This window comes from Erigeron canadensis, chromosome 1, assembly GCF_010389155.1.
Source record: "Erigeron canadensis isolate Cc75 chromosome 1, C_canadensis_v1, whole genome shotgun sequence".
Taxonomy (NCBI): Eukaryota; Viridiplantae; Streptophyta; class Magnoliopsida; order Asterales; family Asteraceae; genus Erigeron; species Erigeron canadensis.
The window spans coordinates 2,545,320-2,569,959 of NC_057761.1; the positions used below are offsets into that span (position 1 = coordinate 2,545,320).

Genomic DNA, 24,640 nt, shown 5'->3' on the forward strand with positions numbered 1-24,640 from the left:
AAATGGAAAAATAGAAGAAAGAACAAAACCCTAATTTCTCAAAAAAAAAAAGTGAATCTTGTTATATAATAACAACCACCAACCTACTCTTAATTTGTTACATTTTCTTAAAAATTTGGTGGTGTATATCTCCAATCAACCATCGCCCCCACAATGCCATCCCTTACGCGCAAACACTTCAACCACCGGTCTTCTACAAGCATCATCTCTGTTCACACAAATTCCGGTTAGATCTATAGAGATGACAAGATTTGTGTAGATGTGTTAATTTGTGTTCAAAAATTAGGGTTGTCGAATTATTTGGAAAGAAAAATAGGAAGAAGATAAACAGGAAAGTAAAAGACCATCTGTAATCTTTGAAAATTCTTTGGAGAGAAAAAGAAAGAGAAAGAGTATAGAAGAAGGTGAGGTGAAAGTATATAGAAGAAGCTTTTAGATTTTGAATTCTTGGTCAGAGTAACGTACGTTCTTTTTTTTACATGGGAAGCATGTACCTGCAAATGCTTCCTGGTAGTACACTTATAGTCAAAGCTGTACAAAAACCAACCTATTTATCTAGTTAAAATCAAACTAAGCTCCTAACTAACCTCTTCACCAAATTTTGATGTCATCTAATTAGCACTTTATACTAACGTGGCCACTCTAATTGCTTGACAACACCATTTTCTTAATTCATCATATAATCTCCTTTAATATATTAGGGAGATTGGGTCCTACAAAGAACTGAACTTCTAAAATTAATCACAACCAGAGTGAATAAATAATTTCAGTATCTTAGCCATGTTGGTTCAAGTTCAGTCAATACTATATATATTTATAAATATAAAATATATCATAAATATAAAATAGATTAAAATACTCACCGTTTTTGGTTATGTTCGGTTTTGACCGTCGGTGTTTGTAAATAAAATTGAACTCCGAACCGATCTGTTTGCTCACCCATAAAACCATTAAAACCCCATCCATTGTGTAATAACTAGATATATGTCTGCACGATGCGACGGTATAGTAGCGGGGCAGTGGTGTTGATGACTTGATGGCGATGACTGCGGTAGCGTTGGTAGTGGTAATGTGGTTATTAATGTAAAAGTGATTGATGTTAAAGGAGGTAAGTGTAGTTATTTAAGAGTTATTAAGATCTTAAATAAAGGTATTTTAAGTAAAGATATTATAGTTATTTAAGTAGACAATAAAGGTATTTTAAGTAAAGATCTTTAAAATTAAAATAGTGAATAAAAATGGAGATACATTTTGATGTTTTTAACAATTTAGTTGAAAAACCAGAGATAACAAATGCTTTATATGTAGTATATTATACAATTATTAAAATGAAACGTGAGATTTAAATTTAAGACCTAATTTGTGAGAGACTTTTTTCTAAGATAGACCTCTTAACATATGCTAATGTTTAGTTGAAAATGACTTAATAACCACACTTTAAATTTAGAGAAATTGTCACAAATCGTCCCTGTGGTTTGCTCGATTCGCATTTTCTATCCCTAAACTTTTTTATCACTAAGTGTCCCCGGGCTTTTCCATTTCATTGCTAGACGTCCCTGTCAGTAACTACCGTTACTTTGAGTCTATTAAGTCCTTGCACATTAGGGCTCTTTTTAGACACAAAACTCATACCCTTTATTCTTTCTCTTCTTTTGTATCCAACAACTACCACCACTCTTTCTTTTCTTCCAGATCCAACAACAAATCCACCAATAATTTCATATACATATACATATACATATATTTTCCACACACAAAAATACAATAGAGTTTTATCATTAACGATGAAAACACATAAACAAGATCAAACAAACCCATCACTAATATCCCCATAATCTTATGCATCACCATCACCTACCTTCCCTTTACTAATCCCTTTTACAATTGATTTTTAATTCCCAGAATGCTTGCCCTCACAGGAATCGGTGTCCAACACCTATTAATATTATCATGAATTCCTTTTAGCACTTGCATCCAAACTCCAAAGACTACCAAGCTCATTAGTTATTTCTACATCTCCATCACCCTTTATAAATGTATAGTAAATTAACAAATATAACAAATATATGTGTATACTCATTTTGAATATCCCACAAAGCAATTGATGTTGAAGACCCCTTTACTACCACCCTACTTCCACAGTGTCGCTCCATTTCCAATACACACAAACAGTGGTGTTTGCATCTTGGAGATATCAGCCATTTGGAGCCAAAAGTCGTCAGTCAGCCCACATATGGTATTTATCCCGGCCACCTTTTTTCCGACGAGTAAAGCATATTCCGATTTAATGGGGTTGTTTAATAAGGTCTATTTTAAATGGGTTTTGATCTGGGTCCATCGATTATGGGAATGGATGGATTTTTGTGAGTGTCGTTTTCATTTCTTTGTAACAGCCATCACCGGCCATCCATGAGAAAAACTGTAACACCCCCAAATATTTTAAGGTAAAAGAAATTAACCCATTTTCATAGTTTTGACATTAAATTAATTTCCTAGTATTTTATTTTTGGATATGGGGTTAATTTAGTTGGAACTTTAGCGGATAGCGGGTAAAATACCCACCAATTTGAGAAGTGGGTCGTGGCACCCATAGAAAGTGCCAGACAATTATTTGATTATGAATCATATTTCCACTTCTATTCTTCTTCCTCCCATGCATTCTTTCTCATTTTCTTTTAAAATCAAAGAATAATTCATCCAAGTAAAAGATAAAAATCACCAATAATAATCATCACCATCTATAATCTTCAATCAAGAAGTGAAAAGTTAGGGTTTGTGGTGAAAGGTGGTGGTGGCCGAAAATTTCAAGAAAAAGGAGAAAGAAGGATTTTTCCAAAATTAAAGTCTTGAATTAGCTTGTTCTTGTTGAGGTATTGATTTCCCCTAATTTAGTTTCCATCTTTCTTTTGAAATTAGGGTTCTTGGAGTGAACCAATTTGGGGATTTTTGCTAGAAGATGATTTATGATTAATTTTTCTCCAATTCCTTAGTTAACCTAGTTGTCATTGAGTTATGTGATGTATTTGATTACGAAATTGACAAGTTCATGTGAAAATTTTAGTTAATGAGAAAAGATGAATTTTTTGCTAGTTATTGAGATGTGGATGAAAATGGTAGGTTGAACTACCTAAGGTTATAGTTAAAGATGAAAGTAACTCAATGACAAATGGGTTGGGTTTTGGGTTTAGAAAAGGCTAGTGATTGAGAATGGCTAGGTTGAACTAGTCAAGTTGTGAATGTAAGCTTATTCATTTTATGATATGATTTTAGGTTGAAGCTTGCTTGTGCTTATTCGTTTTAGCATTGTTGTCCTTTTTGCGGAGGAGGTGAGTATAGTTGCATACCTTTATGTTTATGTTGGATCAATTGACCACATCATGTTGAAGTCTTTTTTCCATGGTGGTTTTGACCATTTCATGTTGAAGTTTGTAAATCCATGTGTGGTAATTGATGTGGCATAAGCCCATGTGGGGCATTGTGATTTGAGGCCTAAGAACCTCCGGGGCCTAAGAATCCCGATAGATATGATTGTTTAGCTTATATGGATCCATATATGTGTTGTAGTGTACAAGGTGAATATGTAAATGTGACATGACGATGTCATAGGTTATATGTAAAAGTCCTTGTACTTTGCCCTCCTTCGTATCCGTAAATGTATGCAAGTATATTCACTAAGCCTTTGCTTATATTTTAGTTGTTTACCCTTTTATAGGTAGTTCCGGAAGAAGGAACTAGTATTGTTGATTGAAAAGAGTTGATTTGAGCTCGAAGTTGGATTTAGCAAGTTCTTGAAGGTAATTAGGTCATTTGCGGATGAATGACAATCTTTTGGTCGATGCTTAGAAGTCCCATACCTTTTGGCTCTTGGTACATTGTACGTTGATGGTCATACTTTTATTAAACTTGTGTCTATGATCAGGCGTAAAGTTTTCAATCAGTTGTGAAGTTGCATATTTGGTCGAAACGGTGTCAAAATGGGTAAATGACCCGTTTGATGGTATCCATGAATTGTGAACATGTTGATGATGTAAATTTGTTTAAAATGTGTCTTTATGTGTCTTGAAAATTTTAGGAACGTGTTTTATGAAGTTCATGTTGATATGGGAAGGTTGCAATTTGGTTTAAGTGTTAAAATGGTTTTGGTTTGCTGAACAGGTAGCCCATTGCGGCGCAGTGGGGGTGGTTTTGCCCACTGCGGCGTAGTGGATTGCCACAGAAATAAATCTGGTTCTTCCCACCGCGGCGCAGTGGGGGATGTGTTAAACCCACTGCGGCGCAGTGGGGCATGTTCAATCTTTAGCCGAGGATTCCCACTGCGGCGCAGTGGGGAGTTCTCGACCCACTGCGGCGCAGTGGGGATATATAAAAAAAAAATTATATTTTCGGTTTATCGAGTCTGGTCCTTTCAAAAACCCAAGTCATATCTTCATTGATATTAACTTTGAGGTTTTTATTTTCATGATTACGGGTAGATTTGAATGGTGAAAAAGATATTAGTGCTTGTGGATACAGATTTAGATCCTGAAAAATATGATTGATATAGAGATACAATCATTGATGACAATCATTGATGATTGTATCATTGATGATTGTATGTGAGAAAGGAAAAGGAAGAAAGGTAAATAAAGTTCTTGGGAATGAGTGTGTAGGTTTAGAAGAAGGGTAAAGCAATTTATGGGGAAATAAAATCATCCCTGTAGTTGATGATAAAAATGGAGAGACAATTATACCCTCGCGTGCTATGCACGTGAGAAGTTTAATGGGGTTTTTTGACATTTGTCACAGACAGGGATGTCTGGCAATAAAATGGAAAAGCCCAGGGAAACTTAGTGATAAAAAAAAGTTCAGGGATGAAAATGCAAATCGAGCAAACCACAGGGACGAGTTGTGATAATTTCTCTTAAATTTAAGACCAAAAGTGTAAATACGTGATCTCCGGGAACCAAAGAAAACCCTAATTATTTCTGAGACACATTTGGGCAAAACTTCGGCTGTTTAGTAGCAGCATTTTCAACCAACAAAATCTCATTCACTTACTCTGTTGTTGTTGTTGTGGTTACCATGGAAGTTAAAGAAGAAGAAGATAGAATAAGCTTATTACCTTATGATTTGATTATAAATGAAATCCTTCCACGTTTAGACTCCACAAAAGACGCCATCAAAACAAGTACCCTCTCCAAACGTTGGCAACATCTTTGGCCCTTTGTTCCTTTTCTTTCTTTCTATCATGAACCTTATAAAAAATCATTAGAAAATTCCTCGCTTTCAGACATTATTTCTTACTTTAAACCGATACCTGATTTCTATATGTTTGTTGATAAAACCCTAACTCAATGCCAATTAAACAAGCTCGCCAAGTTCACCCTGCATACCATTTAAAATTTCTGGTTTGAATCCCAAGTCGATAATTGGATTTGTTTCGCTACCAATTAAACAACTTCACTTACAATTTACATGTTTAAACAACGATCAGTTTGTATTGAAAGACGACTCGTTTTTCATAAACTCCCATTTCACCCATCTCTTTTTAAAAGATTGCATATTTAATCCTAAGGGTCCGATTTGTTGGAAGAACCTTACCCATTTAACTATTACACATGGGAAATTAGACCATGATTTGATTGCAAATATACTATCTGGGAGTCCATTATTGGAAACTCTGAGGTTGGAATATTGTTATGGTTTTACATTGCTCGATATTACTTCCAAAAGTGTTAAGAACTTGGTGTTCGATGGATATGATGGTGAAGTTAAATCATTTGATAGTCTTGACCGTGTTATTGAAATCAATGCTCCTTATATTTCATCCCTAAGCATCATTGGTTGTTTGTTGTTATCGAAGATTTTGTTGCGAAATGTGTCTTCTTTAGTCAAAGCTAAGTTAGATTTTACCAAGTACGGGCATGATAGGAAGGCTCGTAAAGAAGAGAATGAAGAAATGCTTAAAAGGTTTATACTAAGCCTTCACCATGTCAAAGAGCTAATATTTGGGAGTGATTGTTATAAGGTAAATCCTTGTTATCTTTCTGCAATATTTATATTTGTTAAGATTATTGATCAGTAGTTATTATAGAACTTAACTTGTATCATGTATACTTTAAAGCAGAGGCGGATCTAGGAATTTGTCTAAGTGGAGGCATAAAAAACTTACTTGATGGCGGATGAACGACATAACGGCTATTAAACAATGGCAAAAAGCTGTCAAATTGTAACCCAATAGCCTCAAACCAACCACGAAATTCTGCACATTAACAACAATGATAAAATATAATTACAACAGCATAAACAGCAGCTAAATATCAGTTTGCAATAACAGAAAGCAGCCTACAAAAAACTATAAACAGCAGCTAAAAAACAGCTTAAATGACAGCAGCAGAATTCAGCAAAAAACAACATAGATACAGCAGCTAAATAACAGTTAAAAAACAGCTTTAAACAGAAAATTACCAGCAAATAACAGTAGCAAAATAACAGTTAAAAAAATAGCTTTAAACAGAAAAATTCCAGCAAATAACAACAGCAAAGAAAAGCAATTCAGCAGCATAAATCCTGTTAAAAAAACAGCATAAAAGGCAGATATAATACAGAAAAGAAATAGCAGACAGAACCGTTAAAATTAGCACTTAAACAACCAAAACTAACATCAAAACGACCATTGTAAACTTCATTAAACCATGAGAACTAAGTTAAGTTCCTACAATTTGCCTCTACGCTTTCCTAACTTGTGGAAGCGGGTCATTACATCTTCAATTTTAACACTATCAAGTACTTCTTTTTCTACAGCACAAATTACACAAGAGTTCAAAAACTCTTCACCAATTCGGTTGCGCAAATCTGATTTCACAAGTTTCATGGAAGAAAAGCATCTCTCAACTGTTGCTGTTGCAACGGGCAAGACTAGTGCTAGCTTTAACAATCGGTAGACCAAATGGTAGGAAAGATGTTTTCTCGTTTTCACCATCTCTTTAGCAAGGTCAGCAATACCATTCAAGTTGGCAAATCTTTCATCTTTTGAGACATTGGCATAGTACAAGTGAAGCTGATCTTCACGTTGGCTTCTTTCCACGCTATTAAAATTATTCGGATAAAACTCACTCAGTTTTACTAACTTAGATGCATCAAAGTCAAAAAATGAGTTATGCGGGTTCAAAGCAGCCATGTTTGCAATTAACTCAGTGCTTACCTCACTAAAGCGATCACCAAACTCTCGAACTTGCATATCAACAATAGTATTAAAACAATCAAACTCATAATAATGTTGATTAGTGATTCTGGTCTTTTGTCTTTTGCCTTTTGGATTAACATATGTTTCCTTCATATTCACCATTGGAATATCATGTTTTTCACAGAAAGCAGATATTTTCTTTAGAAGTGAACCAAACCCTTTTATCCTATATTCATTCAAATCTCTCATGACTGATTTCACCAAGTCAACCGCTTCCAATATATCTTGATCCTTTCTTTGAAGAGCTTGTGACAAACAATTTGTGAGACCTAATATGTGCTTCATCAATTGCAAATGAAACACAAAATCAAATGATCCAAAATAAGTTAGAAGACCTGTTGCTTTGTTTTGGGTAGAACCGTTGGTGCCTTCCTCTTCAACAAACTCAAGTACCTTAATTACCGATGAAAACACGTCAATGAGGCGCAAAATAGTTTTGTAATGAGAACTCCATCTTGTATCTCCGGGTTGTATAAGAGAAAGTTCTTGGTTTTTTCCGCTTCCAGTTTCAACTTCATCATTGCCGATGGCCTTCTCCACTCTTTCCTTTTCAGCATCTAAAAGCATATCTTTTCGCTTGCAAGAAGCACAAACCACATTTGTCACAAGTGATAACATCTCAAAGAAGTTCACAACACCTAAGTGTTTTTTCGCAACTGCTACAACAACCAACTGAAGTTGGTGAACAAAACAATGAATGTAATATGCTGAATTATTTTCTTCCAAGATTTTAGCTTTCAAGCCATTAAAATGACCACGCATATTGCTTGCTCCATCATATCCTTGACCCCTTACTTGACTCAAACTCAAACTTTTTTCAGGAAAAAAATTTATCAATGGCAGATTTAAGAGATGAAGAGGATGTATCAGTCACATGAACAAGACCAACAAAGCTCTCCTTGACAAACCCATATCTATCAACATATCGCAAAACAATAGCCATCTTCTCCTTTTTTGATACATCACTCGATTCATCAACTAATAATGAAAATACACCATCACCAATTTCATCAAAAATGATTTTGAGTACCTCTTTTTCATAGCTTTGACACATAGCTTTCTGTATACTTGGAGCCACTAACATATCATTCCCCGGTGCATTTTTTAAAGTAAAATCACCAAATAGTTCATTTTGACTTGCAATTAATTTCATTAGTTCCAAGTAATGTCCTCTGAAAAAAGAACTTTCCGACTCATCATGACCGCGAAATGGTAATGCACCATTCAACAAAAACCTAGTATTTAAAAGACAACTCTTTAACTGAATTGCATACTCCTTTTTGTCAATTTCATTTTTCTTGTGAATGGCAGCTTCAATAGATTGATTTTTTTCTCACTAGATCTTGTCACTTTTTTAGTGCTATATTATGGAAACTGTTAATATCACCAATATGCTCATTAAATCTCTCGGTTTTATTCCAACTATTAAATCCTTGAGTCACAAACGCTTCATTTCCTCCACGATTGTTAACATCATCTCTAAATAAGTAACAACACAAGCAAAATGCTTTATCTGCCTTTACGCTGTACTCCAACCAATTGCTATATTTATCAAACCATGTCAGGACAAAACGCCTTGCCCTATTCCCTATCATTGTTTGTGGAAAAGTATGGCCATGGGGTTGACATGGTCCTCGAATCCAATATCGTCTCCTTATCTTGTCTCTTTGGTTAGGATTATATTTCAAAATTCTTGGTCTCTCGGACGGATCCCAAGGAAGATTATTCATATCATCTACTGTAATAGGCGTTGAGAAAGTAGAGCGAGGTCTTTCTATATTAGGGTTATTTCTCCTTAAAGATTCTTCATCGGTATTACTAGAAGACGGTTCTTTTCTTTTAAAATATCTTTCCATTTATCTAGCAAATAAAAAGAAATAAATTATGTATGTATTGTACAAATACACAATCTATTGCTTTATTTTATTAACTAATACAAAGAAAATCAACAATTTAGAAACAAGGCTAACAACTAATAATGCTTTTAATATATCAACAACTTTAATAATCTATTCAGACTATATATTCATATTTTGGTACTAACTAATAGAAAAAAATCAATAATTTAGATTTCTAGGGTTTACAAAATTATGAGTTAAGTTAGAATTTTCACTTACCTTCACCTTGTTCAGAAAATCAGAAGCAAAATTCAATACTTGAGTACATGATTGAAGGAAGGAGAAGAGGTTAAAGAAGGAGATCAGTGATCACCACGAGCGCTGTTTGTTTTAGTCTATTACTACTGAGTTTTGTTTTTTTCTTTTCCCACGTACGCACAATCAATTTTTAGTATGGGGATTTTTATTTGTTGGGCTCAGTAAGGGGCATTGCAACTTTTGGGTTGGGGCACACTTAAAGAACTTGGGCTAATACTGAAAAATTTAGACTAGTAAACTGATAATTATTTGGGCTCTATAGGGGGCATTACCCCCCTAAAACAATACTACATCCGCCCCTGCTTTGAAGCAATATTAGAATAAGATAATTAACTACTTGAAGCATGAGATAGTTTATGCTTATCTCAATAATCAGTTTTATAACTCAAAACATGATTATAGTTAATCAAGTAGAGAAAATCAAAAGCAGAATCACTTTTTACAATCCCCAATAATTGTAATAAAGATAATAAGGATACGCAAGCAAGTGATTCACTTTGATAAAAGAGAAAATACTTGAATAATGTAAACTAAGAACTGGGCTGCTAATAAAACAAAACTTAAGTCAACTGCTCCTAAGTTGAAATATTTGAACCGCTCCTCTCTTTTCAAATTTCCCACTGGTACTCTGGTCTATGAGTCCACCCAGAATCCAAAAATAGGATTAAATGGTTCTTGATTCTCATCAGCTGCTTTGACCCTTGTCTTTTTCCTTGTGTAACCTTGTGGTTCGTATCATAGGGCATGAGTTTGTGTTATAACCGTTGTTCTGTTGTAGTATTTCGCTACTCCAATAAGTATTTCAAGGCGTAGTGATCTGTGCTAATGAGGAAGTAGCGCCTTATTAAATAATAATTCCATTTCTAAACGGCTAAACAGGGAAGATCCAATGCTAATAATTCCCGATCATAAGCCATCTTTATCCGCTTAGATGGAGAAAATCCTTTATTGAAATAGGCTATGGGTTGATCCTCTTAAGACAAAATAGCTCCAACTCACGCTGATGATGCGTCACACTCGACAACAAACGTTTTCGAAAAATCTGGTAATATGAGAACAGGGCAAGAAAGTAGTGCCCTTTACAGTGTAGTGAACACGAGCAATGCCTCATCAGACAACAAAATGCTGGTAGTCTCTGAGACCGAGAAATCCTTTAACTTCTCTGATACTAAAAGGAATAGGCGATGAATATACAGCAGAAACTTTCTCGTCTTCAACCTATACACCCTCTGCAATGATGACATGCCCTAGAAAGGAGACCTTGAATTGTTTAAAGCAACACTTGGACGTCCAATTGTAAATCCAACTTTGAAAACACCTTGACTTCATAGTTCATACAACTGATCCAGTTCATCAGGTATCTGGGATTGGATACTTGTCGGCTATATTAATCTTGTTCAGAGCCCGGTAATCCACACACATCCTCCAAAGTATTATCCTTTTTCTTGACCAACAAAATCGGTCTGGAAAATGGACTATTGCTCGGTTGAATAAAGCCCGCTGCTAATAATTCTTCCACCTGTTTTTCTATTTCGGCCTTTTGAGTTTTGAGAATGGGTGTATTGGTATGGACGTATGTTGGGAGGTCTCGAGTTTGGAAATAGGGGAATGCAGTGGTTTTGTGAACGGTGTGGGGGAAGGTTTTTAGGCTCTTAAAAACCGTGGTTATAACTTTTTATAACAGGTGGTAATAGGGTTGCGGTTTGTGGATTAGTACCTGATTCAACCGCTAAATGTTGACAACTGGCCGACTTTTGGGGTCCTGTTGTGATACCCTGCAGTTTGTAACGTTTACCATCTCCATTAAAAAACATAAACATTTCCTTCCAATTCACTTGGACTATATTTAGTGTTTCCAGCCACTGAATTCCCAATACAAAAGATGTAAATGGTTATGTGAAGTATCTATAAGGAATGGGAAGAAAAATATAACTGGCGGCGAGAGATTGCTAGAATCCGTGTTTCAGGTATCTATTTTATTTGTGGATCTTACTCTGTATGTTATTTTGAAATACTCAAGCCTATGTATATAGAGAAAATACCCGCGCGTTGCAGCAGCAAGATGGTGGGGGTCATAGGTAATAGAGTGTCATTCGTCATAAGAGGTGATATGTCATAGAGTGTAATAATCAAATGCCTTAGCCGTACGGGCTCCGCCATCGGATTTAAAAATTTGTCCAAAGTATATCGAATGACATCTTTAACGAAAGAACATACAAAGAACACCCATAAATTTTTATAATTTATCGATATACGGTATTTGGAATAAATTTTTTGAATGAATTAGAAAAATAAGATGATTTATGGAGTAGAGAGAAAAATGAATGGTTGAGATTTGAGGAGAGAGAAAAATGAGTAGTTGAGATGTATATAGATTTATTGTATATTATGCATTAGTAGGTGTACATTGTTGAAAAATTAAAAAGTTAGAAAAAATTTGAATGAAACAAATGCTTTATAATGTAGTAGAGATAGAGATAATATAGAATTTTATTAAGGAAAGACGGTTAAAAGTGGGTGTATGATCCTTCAACTAAATGGCTCAGAGATTCCGAGGGGGTTTGAATCTCGTATGTTTAGAGGGTGGAGATTTAAAATACAACTTCCAGAGCATTGGTAAAATCAATTTTCTGGTTTCTTATTCCGCACAACTTCCTGTGGCTATATTGATCCACCACCCATTCCTCCTCTTTTAATAATGATGATAATTATAAATGTAAATTACATATACATGATTCCAAGTCTGTTTTTAACTTTAGATTTATGTGATAGAAGATAATTTTAGTGATTGTATTGATATTTATAGGTATACACGATTGTCATTTCCTAACAAATGGGTATAGATACCCATTATTCTAACAATTGTGACACAGGAAGTTTACTTCATATGCTTAATTAAAAATCATTTTTATTTAATAAGTAGTAGTGACACAGGAAGTTTTAACGCCGCAGTGGATTTGACACACTCCTACTGCGCCGCAGTGGGAGAAATATGAAATCTGGTCCGAAGAAATCCACTGCGCCGCAGTAGGCAAAGCTAGCCCCACTGTGCCGCAGTGGCCTATCTGATCAGCAACCTTCGAGAGAACAATTTTCGAATCAAACCAAAACTCCCAAATTTCAACCCAACTTCAACATATTACATATTCCAGGATTACAAACGAGTATTTGACATCATAATGTACATATTTACCAATTCCATTTGATCCAAGAACAACCACACCAACAAATGGGTCAATTACCCATTTTGACATTTTTACAACCATAAGGAGCAAACCTTGCCAAAACCAAAAGACATATAAAGGACCATTTACAGGAATGTACCAAGAGCCAAAGTCGGGAGGGACATCTAAGTGTCTAACCAAAAGAATGCCATTCTTTCAAGAATAGCCAAATACTTTCCAAAACCACTAGCAACCTTGACTCTAGCTTCCAACCAATTCAAACCTAGTTCCTTCTTCCGGAACTACCTATAACAAAAGGGAAACATCTAAAAAGGTAAGCGAAAAGCTTAGTGAATATGCTTGCATATAATCATATAAACGAAGGAGGGCCAATGCACAAAGGACTATTGCATATAGACTGTGACACCGTCGTGTCATATCCATAATGCTCACCTTTGTGCCAAGTGCATTACGTGGATCCATATAAGCAAATGATTACAACAACAATCAAATATAACAATAACAATGCTCCACATGAGTTATGGCCACCAACTAGGCCTGTAATCAAAGAAAGCCACTACTTCGGCTTAACGCCAAATCAATTACCACACATGGAACGACTCAACATCATATGGTAATTGACCCGACGATTATACAAAGATATGCAAGTATACTCACCTCCTTCGCGACACAATAGCAAGTTAAGATAACTGCAAATTTTGCAACGATTCAAGCTTTTAACCTATCAATAGAACATAATACACACATAAGGCAATATTCACTTTTCTAACCATCTCAACATAGTTAATCAAACTTTTCCCTAGCATTCTTAACCTCAAACCAAAACCCACTATGTCATTGAGTTGCTTACTTATCCAATTCTCCAAATAATTTCAAGGATATTGTCATCTTCACATTATTTCACTTACTAATAAAATTCATCATATTCATAGTTGGAGCTTCATTACCAACATTCTCATTATTAACAATTCCAACATGCAACTCAATGACCTAATCATAATATATAAGAATTTGGGAAAAATTCCTATCAAAACCCATTATTAGCAAAATCCCCAATTTATACCTTTCAAGAACCCTAATTAAATAAAAGAGACTAGAAATTAAGTTAAGGAAATCAATACCTCAAAGAATGGAAGATAGAAGATTAAGGTTTTCGAATCACAATTCCACCCCTTTTCTTCCTTAATTTCGGCACCACCACCACACCCCAACCCAAACCCTAACTTTTAGATTTCTAATTTAATTTGAGATGGTTAATGTTATTAATCTTGGATGAATTACTTGAGTTACATGAAGGGTTTAGATTCTTGATTGATTTGAATTGAGAGGAAGGTTAGAGAAGAGTTCTTGAAGGAAAAAGGAATTATGAGTCATAGAAAAGAATTTGGCTGGCACTTCTCCTGAGTGCCACGCCCTTACTCACAAAATAGAGGGTATTTTACCCGCTATCCACTAAAGTTCCAACTTAATTAACCCCATATCTAAAAATAAAATACTAGAAACTTATTTTAATGTCAAAATTATAAAAAGGGTTAATTTATTACCTTAAAATTCTTAGGGTGTTATAACTCTCCCCACTTGGAACGCATCACGACCTCGTGATCCAAGCCATATGCAAGGACGGGTAGTACACTAGAACATCATGCTCGGATTCCCAAGTACAATCGGACATCCTCCCATGCTTCCATAAAATCTAGTATGTTCTCACCGTCTTGTTTTGAACTCTCCTAAGTTCTTCTTCCACAATAGCCATAGGTTCTTCCACATAATTCAATTTGTTGTCCACTTCAATATCCTCCAAAGGTACATATGATGCATCGTCGGCGAGACACTTTCTAAGGTGTGAGACATGAAAGGTGGAATGAATTCCCGAAAGCTCATCGGGCAATTCTAAATGGTATGCAACTTTGCCAACTCTAGCAAGAATCTTGAAAGGACCGATAAAACGAGGACTCAACTTTCCACGTTTTCGAAATCGTAGGACGCCTTTCCATGGAGACACTTTCAACAAAACACGGTCTCCCACATTGAACTCAATCGGTCTTCTTCGTTTGTCCGCATAGGATTTTTGTCGATCTTAGGCCGCCTTAAGTCTTTCCTTAATCACATCAATCTTTTCAATTGTCTTCAAAACCACTTCCGTGCCACCGATTTCTCTTTGTCCCACTTCTCCCCAACAATTGGGAGATCTACATTTCCTACCATACAACATCTCATATGGAGGCATTTGTATGCTTGAATGATAACTATTGTTGTAGGAAAACTCCACCAATGGTAGGTAAAGATCCCAAGTCCCACCAAAGTCGATGATGCACGCCCGTAGCATGTCTTCAAGAGTTTGGATAGTTCTTTCACTTTGGCCATCGGTTTGGGGATGATAAGCGGTACTAAATTTTAGAGTTGTGCCCATTTCTTCTTGAAATTTCAGCCAAAAGTGAGAAGTGAAACGAGTATCCCTATCCAACACAATGGAGATTGGAATTCCATGCCTTGCTACCACTTCTTTAACATAGATCTTTGCCAATACCTCGGACGATGATGCTTCGCGAATGGGAAGGAACAATGCACTTTTCGATCAACCTATCAACAATTACCCATATCGTGTCAAATTGATTTCTAGGCGTTTTGGGCAATTTGGTGACAAAATCCATGGTGATATCCTCCTATTTCCACTTAGGGATTTCCAATGGTTGCATCATACCATACGGCTTTTGATGCTCCGCTTTGACTTGAGCGCAAATTAGACACCCTTCAACACATTTCACCACATCCCTCTTCATTCCGGGCCACCAATAATCAACCTTTAGGTCATGATACATCTTGGTAGCACCGGGGTGAATAGAATATTTGGACTTGTGAGCTTCATTAAGTAAAACTTGTTTTAACTCACAAGAGAAAGGAATCCAAATTCTTCCAAAGCGTAGGGTAAGACCACGTGAATCCTTGATGAAATATTGCGTTTGACCTTGAATTCTCTCCTTCTTAGGATCCCGTTGTAAAGCCTTTTCTTGAGCCGTTTTTATTTGCTCCATAAAATCGTTAGTGATTAAGACCCATAATGGGGAGATGATGATAGAATGATGTGAACTTTTCCGGCTTAAAGCATCCGCCACCACATTTGCCTTTCCGGGATGATACAAAATTTCGCAATCATAGTCTTTCAAAAGATCAAGCCATCTTCGTTGCTGATTATTGAGGTCTCTTTGTTCGAAGAAGTACTTAAGGCTTTTGTGATCGGAATAGATGGTAAATTTGACTCCATAAAGATAATGGCGCCAAATCTTCAAAGCGAAAACAACCGCCACCAACTCCAAACTTTGCGTAGGATAATGCTTTTCATGCTCCTTCAATTGTCTTGAGGCATAGGCAATGACCTTTCCTTTTTGCATCAATACACACCCAAGCCCATTTGATGATGCATCACTGTACACCGTCATATCCTCCATACCATCGGCTAGAACAAGTACCGGGGCTTGACTCAACTTTTCCCGTAATTGTTGAAAAGCGAATTCTTGATCATTTCCCCATTCAAACTTGATGTTCTTCCGGGTTAATTTTGTCAATGGTGAGGCTATTTTAGAGAAATCTTGTATAAATCGACGATAGTAACCCGCTAAACCAAGGAAACTCCTAATCTCCGATGGGTTCTTTGGTTGCTCCCATTTCATCACCGCATTTATCTTGGTCGGATCTACCATGATTCCTTCATTACTAACAATGTGGCCAAGGAATTGTACCTCTCTTAGCCAGAATTCACATTTGGTGAACTTGGCATATAGTCTTTCCTTGCGTAAAGTTTCTAACACCTCCCGCAAATGGACTTCATGATCGGATGAGCTTTTAGAATAGATGAGAATATCGTCAATGAAAACAATAACTGATTTATCAAGCATGGGACGGCATACACGGTTCATGAGATCCATGAATGCCGCGGGAGCATTTGTAAGACCGAAAGGCATAACCACAAATTCGAAATGACCATAGCGAGTACGGAATGCGGTTTTAGGAATGTCTTCATCACGCACCTTGAGTTGATGGTAACCCAAATGAAGATCAATTTTGGAAAAATACGAAGCTCCTTGTAGTTGATCAAATAAATCATCAATTCTCGGCAACGGGTATTTATTCTTGATAGTCACCTTATTCAACTCTCGGTAGTCAATACACATGCGCATACTTCTATCTTTCTTTTTGACAAAGAGAACCGGAGCACCCCAAGGAGAATTACTAGGGCGAATGAACCCTTTTTCAAGTAACTCTTGGAGTTGCTTCATCATTTCTTGCATCTCCGTTGGAGCCAAACGATAAGGTGATTTAGCAATAGGGGTAGCCCCCGGAACAAGATCAATAGAAAATTCAACTTGCCGCTCGGGAGGAACACCCGGCAAGTCTTCGGGAAAGACATCGGCAAAATCATGAACTATAGGAATGTTTTCAATGGGTAAAGGCTTCTTCTCAACATCAACAATGTGAGCAAGATATGCATGATATCCGTGAGACATATAACGTTGGGCACGAGCATAAGTACAAATGGACATAGGATGCTCACTTCTATCCCCACACACTATCAAATCTTCACCTTTAGAAGTCTTCAAGTAAATCGCTTTTTCGTCACACGCTATTTTGGCATTACAAGAACTTAACCAATCCATACCCAAAATTATATCAAATTCTCCCATTGGGAAGGGAATTAAGTTAGCTTGGAAAAGTTCCGTAACGATTTTGATCTCACAATTCTTATACACATCCCTTACTATCTCCGTCCTACCATTGCCAACTTCGACTTGTAACATATTATCTAAACTCGACTTAGATAAAGGAATAACATGAACCACCCTAGTTGCAACAAAAGATCTATTTGCCCCGGAGTCAAAGAGAATTCACATAGGCACATTATACATAAGAAAAGTACCTGTAACGACATCATCGGCGTTCTTGGCTTGCTCCATGGTAAGTTGAAAAGACCTTCCCCGTGGATTACCATGTGCCAATGCATTCCTTCTCTCGGCTACTCTTCTTCTTTCTTCTTGCCTCTCCTCCTCGGTTAACTTTGGGCACGAGCTCTTCATATGCCCCTCTTCAAAGCACTTGAAACAAATGACAGGTTTGTGGATCTTTGACTTGCAATCCCGACTCATATGACCCGGCTTCCCACAGTTGTAGCATGCTTTCTCCATTGGCCTACACGGGCCGACATGATTTCTCTTGCAACTTTTGCAAAACGGGGCATTTCTTCTTATGGCATTGCTATCGGAGGCGCCATCTTGTTTAAATCTTTTGTTTGGAGAGTTATCTCCATCATACTTTCTCTTCAATTCACTTTCATCAATCCTCGTTTGCTCAATTTCATAGTCTCGAGCAACATCACACAACATGGAGAAAGACTCTATTTGACGCAAACTTATCTTCTCCCGTAGACTCTTCTTCATTTTCAAATAAAACTGCTCCTTTAACAATTGTTCATTTTCCAAGAACTCGAGACAGAATTGTGCCTTATCAAGGAATTGGCATGAAACTCCGTCAAACTAAGGGTTCCTTGGGAGTCATTGAGGAATTCACTCCTCAATCTAGTCACCTCCGCCTCCGATCTGAATTCTCTATAAAACATGGTCTTGAACTCGGGCCAATCCACGTTATCCAATGCCCCCTTCTTCACGGTCAACAAGTTATCCCACCATCTTTTCGCCTTATCTCTTAACATGCTTACGGCGAATACAACTTTAAGATTTTCGGGACATTGACTAGTGCGAAAAGACCCCTCAATCTCCGACACCCACCTAGTACAAACGATGGGGTTACGGTCACCATGATATTCAGGAGGGTGACACACATCAAAGTCCTTGAAGGTAAACTTCTTCTGGTAGAGCTTCTCCCCCGTCACCTCTACTTCCTTCTCCTCTTCATCTTTCTTACCCTTCCCTTTTCCATCCCTCTTCTCAAATTCTCGTTGAACATTTATAGCCACTTCTTTTCTAATCATTTGGGCTATGTGATTGTTCATAGCCCCCTCCATCGTTTGATTCAGCTTTTTGAGTAATAGGGGAGTATACTTTTCTAGTGCTCTCCCTATTTGGTCGGAAATATCCATGCTACCTTCCGGGAAGACGGTTTCGTCTTCGTTTCTCTTATCTTGATCGGTTTCCTCGAAGATGGGTTGTTCTTCCATGCTATAATAAGAGTAGATAAACAAATTCAAATTTCACAACCTATAACTATTCTACGAATCAAACACCAAAACCTATAACTTATACCAGACCGTTCCAAAGTTTGATGCGGTTAGTTTATAACGTTTTTAGTACTTCAACCACAATAAGGCCGGCTTCTTATTGTGCTTTAATACTAGCAATTTTATAAGCTAACATCATCAGACACATATTCGGGTCCCATATAAAACATCTAATACCTAAGGTCGAGTCTCAACTAAAGTTTAAGTCTAGGCACTCTCTACACGAGGGAATACCTAAATCCCTTAAACCTTGGCTCTGATATCAACTTGAAACGGCTTAACTCGAGAACTGAAATTACGGGAAAAAAAAATTTATACCCCCACTGCGCCGCAGTGGGTTGAGAACTCCCCGCTGCGCCGCAGTGAGAAAGCTCGGCACAGGAAAGAAAAAGCCCCACTGCGCCGCAGTGGATTTGACACACTCCCACTGCGCCGCAATGGAAAGAATATGAAATCTGGTCCGAAGAAATCCACTGCGCCGCAGTGGGCAAAGCTAGCCCCACTGCGCCGCAGTGGCCTATCTGATCAGCAACCTTCGAGAGAACAATTTTCGAATCAAACCAAAACTCCCAAATTTCAACCCAACTTCAACATATTACATATTCCAGGATTACAAACGAGTATTTGAAATCAAAACGTACATATTTACCAATTCCATTTGACCCAAGAACAACCACACCAACAAATGGGTCAATTACCCATTTTGACATTTTTACAACCATAAGGAGCAAACCTTGCCAAAACCAAAAGACATATAAAGGACCATTTACAGGAATGTACCAAGAGCCAAAGTCGGGAGGGACATCTAAGTGTCTAACCAAAAGAATGCCATTCTTTCAAGAATAGCCAAATACCTTCCAAAACCACTAGCAACCTTGACTCTAGCTTCCAACCAATTCAAACCTAGTTCCTTCTTCCGGAACTACCTATAACAAAAGGGAAACATCTAAAAAGGTAAGTGAAAAGCTTAGTGAATATGCTTGCATATAATCATATAAACGAAGGAGGGCCAATGCACAAAGGACTATTGCATATAGACTGTGACACCGTCGTGTCATATCCATAATGCTCACCTTTGTGTCAAGCGCATTACATGGATCCATATAAGCAAATGATTACAATAACAATCAAATATAACAATAACAATGCTCCACATGAGCTATGGCCACCAACTAGGCTTGTAATCAAAGAAAGCCACTACTTAGGCTTAACGCCAAATCAATTACCACACATGGAACGACTCAACATCATATGGTAATTGACCCGACGATTATACAAAGATATGCAAGTATACTCACCTCCTTCGCGACACAATAACAAGTCAAGAAAACCGCAAATTTTGCAACGATTCAAGCTTTTAACCTATCAATAGAACATAGTACACACATAAGGCAATATTCACTTTTCTAACCATCTCAACATAGTTAATCAAACTTTTCCCTAGCATTCTTAACCTCTAACCAAAACCCACTATGTCATTGAGTTGCTTACTTATCCAATTCTCCAAATAATTTCAAGGATATCGTCATCTTCACATTATTTCACTTACTAATAAAATTCATCATATTCATAGTTGGAGCTTCACTGCCAACATTCTCATTATTAACAATTCCAACATGCAACTCAATGACCTAATCATAATATATAAGAATTTCGGGAAAATTCCTATCAAAACCCATTATTAGCAAAATCCCCAATTTATACCTTTCAAGAACCCTAATTAAATAAAAGAGACTAGAAATTAAGTTAAGGAAATCAATACCTCAAATAATGGAAGATAAAAGATTAAGGTTTTCGAATCACAATTCCACCCCTTTTCTTCCTTAATTTTGGCACCACCACCACACTCCAACTCAAACCCTAACTTTTAGATTTCTAATTTAATTTGAGATGGTTAATGTTATTAATCTTGGATGAATTACTTGAGTTGCATGAAGGGTTTAGATTCTTGATTGATTTGAATTGAGAGGAAGGTTGGAGAAGAGTTCTTGAAGGAAAAAGGAATTATGAGTCATAGAAAAGAATTTGGCTGGCACTTCTCCTGAGTGCCACGCCCTTACTCACAAAATAGAAGGTATTTTACCCGATATCCACTAAAGTTCCAACTAAATTAACCCCATATCTAAAAATAAAATACTAGGAACTTATTTTAATGTCAAAATTATAAAAAGGGTTAATTTATTACCTTAAAATTCTTAGGGTGTTACAGTCATCTATTTCAATGGGCAACCATGTAAATAGGGATTAACCTATTATAGTATGTCATCAGATCAGCAGTTGGTCAACCATGTAAAAAGTTTAAAAATATATGGCCGATACACCTCAATAATCCAGTTCAATGGTCAACCATGTAAATGAAGGAATGTACATTGTCCATCCAGTGACTTAACCCTTTTATCAAGTGTATAAAAGACCTCCAGCATGAGGATCAATCCGTCCACCTCTTTCTCCAGATTCCAACCACTTATTCCAACCCAGTTAAAAGTCAACATAAAAAATTTAATTAAAAAACAAGTTTATAGCATAAAAAATTAATACCATTAAAACCCCATCCATTATACAATAACTAGTCATATGTAAGCACGATGCAATAGTCTAATATCGATGGTAGTAGAGGTATGATTATTAATGTAAAAGTAATTATTGTAAAAGGGGTAAGTGTGTTATTTAAGAGTTACTGGTAAATGTTATAAACTAAGTTCAATAAGGGTATTATGGGTATTTCAAGTAAAGATTATAGATATTTTTAGTAAAAATCTTTAAAACATTGAATAAAAAAAAGAGGGGTATTTTGGATTATCAATAACTTAGTTGAAAAAATGGAAGGAAATAAATGCTTTAATAGAAAAAATGTCTGCGCATAGCGGCAGAAACAATAGTTTCTACTTTTACCAATGTTTTGAGATGTGTGATTAACTCCGACGATTGTTATAATTCTGGTGAATTCTTGAAATCCGACGAGATAGAGAAAAATAAAGAGAGAAATATGAAAGGACCACAGGGACCACAAATGTGAATGTACCATTTGTCCTGTTTTTTATTATGCAATTAGTGTGTCATGACTATATTGTCCTTAGTACAAGATGAAAATGTACAAGATGAAAATGTATGATATTAATCTATCATGCTAAAGATGAATGGCTAAGATCGTGTCTTAACTTAAAAGTTGATGTATTAAAATTCCTTAGGAGGGATAAAGGAAATGCTTTATATATGAGTATAGATATAGATATGTAGTATATTATATACAATAAATAAAAATGAAACATAAAGATTTCAATTTAGGACCTATTTTATAACTTACGAGGGGGCTTTCTCACACGCACACTTCTCAATATTTGCTACCTGTTAACTATGCTACACTTTAGGTGAGCAAAAACCGAATCGGAAAACCAAAAACTGAAAAAAACCGATATAACTGAACCGAACCGAAAAAACAAAAACCGATCAAAAACCGATCGGTTCTGGTTTGAGTTTCATATGCCAAAAAACCGATCAAAAACCGAACCGAACCATATATACTTTAATTTATTTTATATTTATATCATATTTGAAATGCTCCACCCAAAAATATGATAAAAAAAAAATGAAAGTAGACAAAAAGGGACTACTTACCTAAGGTAACAGTCTTAAAGTATACAACAGTACAAAAAATTAAAAACAACTTATTAAAAGAACTCGCCCAAGACTTATTTCTAAACATACCAAATCAAATTGCAGGCCTAAACAAGGCAAAATTAAAGAACTAAACCTTTCAAAAGCTTGCATTAACTAAAATGTTCATTCTAAAATAGATTGGGTTCATTACCCGTTTTGTCCAACGACCCATATCAACATTTTGACCTTTAGTTTACAAAGACAACTTTACCAAATCTACATTACACGATATAGAACCAACAAGTTTCAAAATACAATATTTGTACCAAGAGCCATTAGTTCAAGGGACTACTATGGGTTTTAGCCAAGAAACCATTTACCGCAAAAAATATAACACTTTTGCAATTCAATTCAACTCAATCTCCAACGCAGTTACACTTGTTTCCACATCCTGAACAACTTATAAAAAGGGTAACAACTAAAAGGGTAAGCCAAAGATTAGTTAATAATCTTGCATAAGTTTATACACACGAAGGAGGACAAAAACACAAACGATTATCACATATTCACATGTAGCCTATGGTACTGTCATACCATCTCTTGCATGTTCACATTTACGCTAACAACACATAATGCATAAGGACTGTCGTATGTAGACTATGGTACCATACCAACTAGCACAATTACCTCATACATAAGGCTAACAAGCCATACATTACTATCTTTACTAGCATCTCAATGCCCAACCCAACTTTTACATAACTCACATTGTCATTAAGTTTTTATGGGTTTCTCAAATATCGTTACTCATATCATTTCCCAATTAAACCAAATATAGCCACACTAAAACTTCCAAATCCATATCTTTCTTTATAAAATGGATTATAGATGACATCGACATTTTCATTAATCTTATCAATATGGCCATAATTCATTTTTTACTAAAAATCACCATTTTCATACAATTCTTAATTCAACCAAACATAGCCACAACAAAGTTACCAATTCCCTATTCAATTTCATTAAAACTTGAGCAACATGTCCACAACAATTTCTTACCAAAAATTCATATTCTAAATCCTTAACAAAATAATCCTTTATAAAGAAAGTGAAAAACAAATGATTCTCAATTTACCATGACACTAGGATTCTAAGTAAAATACTCATTTCCATCAAAATCCCCAAATTAGATGGGTTGCAAGAACCCCAAATTGAAATAATGCAAGTAACTTATTTTCTGGGATTCGCTGAAGGAGACTTGAAATCTGACACACATCGTCAGCAAGTCTCTAGCAAGTCATCAGCAGAAGAAGAGACTTGTTCAGCGGGATGCATGCTGACCTAAGTTCCTCATGGCGGGAAATATTCAAACTACAGGAAGACAAAAAGGTTACGTGGTGGTTAACCAACTGTATTTACCCTGAATGGTAAGTTTACAGGTTGGACCAAAGCAAGGGTTCTCTCTCTCTCTTACCCGATTTGGTATAGAAGACAATAGGCACATGATTCAAGTACCATGAGCCAATTGGAAGTCGACAACCACCATCAAGTCACCATCAAAGTAGGCTGTGTTGCCCCAAGTCTTCCCCTATATAAAGCAACACAGCCACATTGTATGAAGTGCATCTTGCCGTCTTAAAAGTGTGTGTGTCACTTGTAATTGTCTAAGTTTTTATTGTCTATTTAGACTTAGCAATTATCTATGTTCTTTTGTATTCTTGTAAGTCAAGTGTAAGATCAACCATGTATTCATCGTTTAATCAATGATACATATGATTATCCTTGCATTGATGTATTGCAATTGAACTTTGCATTGTTCTTGTTATTTACTTGCTTGCTTACTTTCTTTATTGTATACTTAATTAAAAACATAAGTTATGCATTCGTGGACCGTCAAGTGGTATCAGAGCCACCATTCCTAAATCAATGGAACAAGATCCGTTTGCCTTCTTTTGTCTTTATTTAAAATTTCTGTTCTTTAGTTCCTCTTAAATTTTTTTTAACAAGAACCATGTCTTCTGTTCCCAGCCTTGTGAACACACGTGACTTTGGCTACGTGTCGACACCTCCTAAGTTCGAGCCCAAAGACTTTGGGTCTTGGAAGGAGAGAATGCTTCTACACATCGCTGGTGTGGAACCCTATTTAATGACCATATTAACTGAGGGTCCATACGTACCGATGTATGTCCAAAGAACTCCAGGAGCTACACCTGAAGCTCCTGAAATAGTCACTGACCTGGTTAAACCAGAG

The 24,640-nt window shown here is 36.3% G+C and overlaps 3 protein-coding genes across 3 annotated transcripts; 1 reads left to right on the forward strand and 2 right to left on the reverse strand.

Moving 5' to 3' along the window:
* Positions 1-5,333: 5,333 nt before the first annotated feature.
* On the forward strand, positions 5,334-6,064 carry LOC122585697 (F-box/LRR-repeat protein At5g02910-like). Its single transcript, XM_043757821.1, has 2 exons — positions 5,334-5,387; positions 5,474-6,064. Exons 1-2 carry the CDS (start codon positions 5,334-5,336, stop codon positions 6,062-6,064), a joined length of 645 nt encoding a protein of 214 aa, XP_043613756.1.
* Positions 6,065-6,086: 22 nt separating this feature from the next.
* On the reverse strand, positions 6,087-7,987 carry LOC122585701. The gene is made up of 3 exons (XM_043757824.1): positions 6,706-7,987; positions 6,448-6,549; positions 6,087-6,241 (listed from the first exon to the last, which is right to left on the reverse strand). Exons 1-3 carry the CDS (start codon positions 7,985-7,987, stop codon positions 6,087-6,089), a joined length of 1,539 nt encoding a protein of 512 aa, XP_043613759.1.
* A 55-nt stretch (positions 7,988-8,042) lies between these two features.
* On the reverse strand, positions 8,043-9,081 carry LOC122585709 (zinc finger MYM-type protein 1-like). The gene is made up of 2 exons (XM_043757833.1): positions 8,576-9,081; positions 8,043-8,460 (listed from the first exon to the last, which is right to left on the reverse strand). The coding sequence occupies exons 1-2, from the start codon at positions 9,079-9,081 to the stop codon at positions 8,043-8,045; spliced, it is 924 nt and encodes a 307-aa protein (XP_043613768.1).
* Between the last annotated feature and the right edge of the window lie 15,559 nt (positions 9,082-24,640).